Genomic DNA, 6,578 nt, shown 5'->3' with positions numbered 1-6,578 from the left:
GTTACTTACATTCCCAAGAGTATCGGAGAGATGTTAGATGAACGTTAGTTAATGTCTTAGTGTTAGGGCACGTGTACACGCGTGTCCATGTAATAACAAAAGGAAATGAGAGAGAAAACTATAGTCAAGAAGAAGATGAAGAAGAAGAAGAAGAGGGGGAAAGAAGGGGGAAGAAGGGCCCCAGTCATAGCATTAGCTTCGCAGTTTCGCGACGACGTTTTAATATTTAATGCGATTAAACTTGTTCCCGTGTGCCGCCTCGCCTAATTGCCATTCCGATTAACAGCTAAGTTTTAAGTGCATTAGGCACGGGCCGATTGTTATGTGTATAAGTAAGTACTTACGTATATTATACCTAACTGACGACGATCATGGCAATAATAGTAAGTGCAGATGAAAATACTTTGCGTGTGTGTATGTGTGACCTTATTCTATTGAAATTAGGCGTTGAATTTTAATAATTTTTATTCGCGTTTTTTTTTTGTCAAATTTTTGTTTTTTATAATCGATATTTTGAATAGTTTGTTAGTAGGAAGGAAGGAAGGAAAAATAAAAAAAATGATTGCATATTTGTTTGACTGACTCTAATCGCGTAATCCACCAGCAATAATCTTAAGTGCAAATGGTCACTATGAACCTTCGTATGACCTTTCACACGTGGCGAAGAAAGAAAAAAGAAAATAACAATAGGTTTAATTTTGTCCCCTCGTAATTAGTATGAAACATTTCAATTCTTGATACTTGAAATTTGAAAAATAATTTATGGATAAGTTCATTAAGATTTGTGCATCTTTGAAATAATAATATAATCTTTCGCATCTTAAAAAAATATCGGATTTTAACGTTACGTAGGAATATACTAAACATCTTGTATAATGTTAGAAAAAGAAAAAAAAACAGCTAAGTAATAATAGCAAATGCAAGAAAAAATGGTACAACAACCTCTCTCTCTCTCAATGAACTCTGAACATTTTGAACTTTATGTTATGCAATTATAATAAAAATATATGTCATTATTTAAATATTTCTTATATATCATATTAATTATTAATAAACACATTAAACATGACGAAATATTTTTGTTAAAAGGATGAACACACACACACACATATAGTCATACTTGCAATACATTTACGTAATACATAACCACAATGAACCCCAATTAAAATGCATTGTAAACGCATACACATAAACACATTTACATTATCTTAATATTATTTATTATCATTATATTATATTTAGTATATTATTTATCACGATAAAAGAATCTATATATATATATACACATCGATAGTTTCTAATATCGGTTGTGAAATCGAAGTGGTGAGTCGCAATTCGGGATAAGTTGTTGGTAGGGGTTGGTAATCCATGGACTCAGCGGGTGTCTCTACTCGCCTGAGTTTCACTCCATCTTCCGTTGACAGACAAAATACCCTGCGAAATGCTTCTATACGTGTATGCACGTATACATGTATGTATATATGCGTTCACTCTCTCGTATATATACTTGTGTAGTATATATGTGTATGGGATAGAAAGAGAAAGAGAAAACACCTAACTGGATTCGTGATCTATCCTATCGAACCGTCTGTCCAATTACAACTACGAAAACTTAATTAAACGACGGTCCAATAGAAACTACCGATGAAAACTGGACTACTTGAAGAAATCTATAGAACTATTATTATTATTATTATTATTATATGTAACTAAATAAGTATGTAACGTATGTAAAGTTGGTAGAAATGAAAATATTGGAGATTATGTGTGATATTGTTAATAAATCGTAATGTTTTGAAAATAATTTATAAATATAAAATCAATATATTATAGATTTAATATATATATATATAATTTAAAAATAATTCGATGATTTTTTAATCGACGAGGTCGGATTTATAAATAAAATTGAGATTACAATTATTTGAATATACTTTTAATTTATTATCGACTTTTTTTTTTGTTTTGTTTGCTGATAGATATATTAATATTTGAAAGATTGATTAATGATTATTTCTATTCGTAAATTTCGTGACACATTTTGATTAATTACATTTGATAAATATTATTAGCACCCTCGAAATTGAATCCTTTTCTTTGCTGATTTTCTCGGAGATTTTTTCTCGACGTGCTTGTCTCGCAAGGTAGCAGACAGAGCTTTAAAAAAAGAAAACACACACACACAAAAATACAATTTTTTTCTTAATTAAATTCTATATTACACTCGAATAATTTTATAATAGAAAATTATATATAGATTTGTTATTAGAATTCATTGAAATTAAATGCAAATTAAATTGATTATAAAATTCGAAATTTTACGATTTAAATTACTATAGAAAAGAATTTTATTCGAGTTATTCAAATTTGAGTTAAAAAAAAAACACACACACGAAAGAACATTACTTACAGCTTCGTTAACATTTCCTTGATGGAATAATTTCATTCGTTGTAGATCATTATTACGTGGTTGCGGTGAAAAATTGTCGAATTGCGAATCTAAATTATTTTTCATCCAGGATGAAGCCGGATATAACAATTGAGAATTAACTTCCGTGGGTGTGCGTTTACCGTTCGTCCATCCTTGACTATATTGAAAGGTCTGACACAACACGTTAGTTGTCAGAAACGATAAAACTAGGACAATGGTTGCACCATAAACAACAGCCATTTTTCTGCAATCGATATAGTCACACACATATATATATATATATATTATTATATTATATTTAATTAATATAAAATACTACACATACATATAGATACACATATTAATTTTTGACACTATATATGTTTCATTATATTATTTATATATATCAAAAAATTATTAACATTATTAAATAAAATATATAATTTTTGTTGTTGAGACGCGATTGAAACGTTGAAATGAACGCGTAACGCGAGAGTAGGGTTAATTAATCCTTTGAAAGAAAGGACAAAGTGTAACAACGTAGGTAAATTTATTGGCATACGTCTAAATAGACTAACGTCTATTCAAATCGAAGATTTTGATGGGATGAGAGAGGTTTAAGGTGGATCAGGTGGAGATTAAGGTAGAAATGGTGATGAGTAAACCGATTCTATTAGTTATAATATGACACAGACACTCTTGAACTAATTGTGAAAGACGCATAGTATAATTTAATAATCAAGACTTTTTTATTATATCATTCTTTCCCCATTAACTCGAATTAATTCGTGTCCTTATTGACCTGCCGACTCGGTACGATCGATTTCATCTCGAGAAAGAAAGAAAAAAAAATAAAATACAAATGGAGAGAAAAAATTTATAATATAGTATTTATTATATTTATTTTAATTCCCGATTTTTTTTTTACTTTGTGTGTGTGTGTGTGTCATATTTTATATTTTAATTTACATCTAACAAACAAATGGAAATTATTTATTATTATTATTATTAATATTAAAAAAGATATTTTTTATGAACGATATTATACTACAAAGAGATTTTATACTAAACGACATAAGCTATAATAATGATCAATAAATCGAAGTTGAAAACAATAGGCTAGAGTGCTTATCACGGTTGACTTGTCGGTTCAACGATCCGATTTAAAAGGAGACTAGATTTAAAAATGCACGACTGTTACTACCATTTGTAAGTTTAACAATTCTCAACGCTAACAGCAAACTTTATTCGTCTTCTTAAATCATTTGAAATATCATTCTCTTCATCCCGTATACAATATAATATTAATAAAAAGAAAGAAGAAAACAAAAAAGAAAAACCATCATTCGGTGTACATGAAATTTCCGAATATACCAAATTTGTCTGACGCGTTTAAAATTCTTTTAAAAAACGTACGAAAAAAAGATAGATAGATAAATAATAAAATAATCGAAATAAATAAACGATAAGTCGTATTATATTTTTTCGATGTTGGGGGAGGAGGAGGAGGGGAGGAGAGGGGTTCTTGTTTTTTTTTTGTTCTTTTAGAGTGCCCGAAACAAACCCTTCTCCCCCGTCGTGCTAATTTTAAAGGGGGACCATTAACGCTACGCGCGTCCCTGGTCATTAAGATAAGAGTAAGTGCTACTAAGTGTCCCGCGGATAAGAAACGTGACCAGCATCTCTCTGTTGCATAGAAGACGAAACACATAGGGTCGTTTTCTTCCTTCTTACGAGAAGGACGAATGGTGAAAGGGGTGAAGATGCTTGAAGAAAAAGAAGAGAAACGGAGATAGAATCGGGATGAGGGAGGGAGGGAGGAGGGTGGTAAATTGCATCTTACGCGATTCATTTTAAAAATGTTAAACACATTATCTATCTATTCATATTTTTTCATCTAGAACGTAAAAGAACGTTTTTTAGAAATAATTTCAATATAATCGTTTAAATGTTTATAATTTTAATTCGATTAATTATCATTTTCAAAATTGTTTCCTATGTTTTTTTTTGTTTGTTTCACATCTTTTTCTTCTTGATTATTTTTTTAAAGTATTCGATCGATGTTTATTGTTCACAATTTGTGACCAATATTTTTGATCAATAATATATATATATATATATATACACTTTTGTAAATTTGATGAAATTAGCCGAATTAAAATCAAACGTGATTTTCCTTCTACGTTTAACCGGTTGCATTAGTATAGCCGATTGGATATATACGCTCGTGTAAATCGAACGATTCTAGGAGTAGGACGAATGCGCTATTGCAATTTTAAATTACTTCTCGTTAACGCTTACGCCTGGTATAAAATACTAATGAGAAACGTCGAAATGGATTTAAGCTAACTACGATGACCTGATAAATCCTTTAAACGTGTTAGGGGCTATCGTATTCTAACGCAGATAAAATATATCGATATTCGATCGGTTTACTTTCATTATATTTTATTCTCTAGTTTTAAAAGTCAATTTGTTTCTAAGATTAATTTATCTTGTTCTTTTTTTTTTTCTTTTTCTTTCTCTTTCTCATTTCGATTTTATTCGCTCAGTATTTTGTTTCGTATAAATATGGTCAGTTATTATAATCAAAATATATTTGCATTCTATCTATCTATGTGTAATTTTGATATAAATCTGATACAAACCCGTATTATAAATATTATATATATACATTTGCACACTGATTAAAAATATTTCTAAATATCGATTCAATTAAATATTATATTATGCTTATATTGTTTGAATAATTGTGTAGAATTTTTTCCTCTAATTAATTGAATAAATGTATATATACTTACACGATATATATGATATATCTTTTTAGTTATTGACAATTTCGAGGATAAGATGTTAAGATGACCAAGGATGATCTATGTTGATGCACGAGAAGGTTTCCTCGAAAACTGTGCTGTCGGATACAACAGGACTAGCTTTTATATGGGAAAATCTGTCCTAGTTTACCTTGGTACATATTTTTTCGATCGTCTTAAATGTTTCACGCAAAATTTCTCATTCAACGGGATGCCGGTTATTAAAATTAGCCATGTATTGTGATCTAATTTGTTAATCTAAGGAACGACAGGAATATACAAGAAACATCAATTGGCTCATTTTGAAGGACCCTACATGCGTGTAGGTGTTTCATTATTTTCAACGCGAAAGATTATAATTCATTTTAATAATAACTCTTCTAAGAATATTTCATGTTGAAAGGATTTCGATGTAGAAAAGAACAAGTAAATGTCAAGAATCATCGATTATTCGTTTAAGAGAAACACCGGATTCCGAAACATTTGAAAAAAACCATCTTATTTTAACTAAATTTATTACTATTCAAATATTTACTACAGTGCACTGTCGTGACTCTATCGCTTGCACGAAATCGCATTAGTCTTTCCTTCGAGTAATATATATATATATATACATTTATATTACCTTCGAATTCGATCGAAATGTTTTATGTCGATTGCAATATTAAAAAAAAAAAAAAAGAGAAATTAAACAATACTCCAAAATATCATTTATAATCATCTCGAGCGATAAAAAACAACTCTACTATTACTTCATATGATCTATCCGATAGGTTCATCCCGTTTTACATCTTTTAACATAATTTACAATTTTAATTAGATTCTAAAGTTTCTGCATTCTTTTATGCGTTTTCAATGTTCAAAAAAAAAGAAAAAGAAACTTCTTTACCATAGATGTCGATAAGTAAGATATCTATATTATCTTGTATAGAGATCTTACTTACCGATCAAATTTACCGACATCCACTCTGTCGGTAAGTTACCGTTCAAATCAATTTATCATCGATATCGCGAATAAAAGAAATTTCATTGAAGTTAGATAAACAGAGATGGAACCTGTTGACATATTTACGATAAAGAACAGCGTCATCTATCACAAATATATAAGGTTAATGCAGTAGCGAAGGTCATGTGACGTACGACAGAAGCACATTTCTCGTTCTCCGCTGAGCACGCACGTAAGTTAAAAGCATACATCCTATACGTCTGTTGTATCTATCTATCTTTTTCTTTCTTTCTTTATTCGCATATACATTTATTTCTCTCAAACTCCTTTGCATTCTTAAATGTAATCACGCAATCAGAGTGTGTGTCGTATAGAAAACCGAGTATACATATATATATATATATATATA

General features: G+C 29.6%; 2 protein-coding genes across 2 annotated transcripts in view; one reads left to right on the top strand and one right to left on the bottom strand.

Moving 5' to 3' along the window:
- Positions 1-1,923: 1,923 nt before the first annotated feature.
- LOC106787719 (pro-corazonin-like) lies at positions 1,924-5,323 on the bottom strand. Its single transcript, XM_014750322.1, has 3 exons — positions 5,212-5,323; positions 2,411-2,675; positions 1,924-2,157 (listed from the first exon to the last, which is right to left on the bottom strand). Exons 2-3 carry the CDS (start codon positions 2,669-2,671, stop codon positions 2,050-2,052), a joined length of 369 nt encoding a protein of 122 aa, XP_014605808.1. The 5' UTR covers positions 2,672-2,675; positions 5,212-5,323; the 3' UTR covers positions 1,924-2,049.
- Positions 5,324-6,337: 1,014 nt separating this feature from the next.
- The window catches only part of LOC106787718 (mitochondrial coenzyme A transporter SLC25A42-like), a 6,091-nt gene continuing 5,850 nt past the window's right edge, over positions 6,338-6,578 (top strand). The window contains exon 1 of the mRNA XM_014750321.1: positions 6,338-6,401. The gene's annotated coding sequence lies outside the window, so the exon portion shown is untranslated. The remainder of the gene's footprint in view (positions 6,402-6,578) is intronic.

Source organism: Polistes canadensis, unplaced genomic scaffold, assembly GCF_001313835.1.
Source record: "Polistes canadensis isolate GaletaPanama2010 unplaced genomic scaffold, ASM131383v1 scaffold_111, whole genome shotgun sequence".
NCBI lineage: Eukaryota > Metazoa > Arthropoda > Insecta > Hymenoptera > Vespidae > Polistes > Polistes canadensis.
Note: the sequence above shows the minus strand (reverse complement) of the source record. Positions and strands in the feature narration are given on the sequence as shown.

What these genes read in the sequence shown, in the direction of transcription:
- LOC106787719 (XM_014750322.1), bottom strand. Translation starts at nt 2,671, where the DNA reads ATGGCTGTTGTTTATGGTGCAACCATTGTCCTAGTTTTATCGTTTCTG. An exon ending in AAGGAAATGTTAACGAAGCT is followed by an intron (nt 2,158 to 2,410) that starts GTAAGTAATGTT and finishes CTTTTTTTAAAG; the next exon opens with CTCTGTCTGCTACCTTGCGA.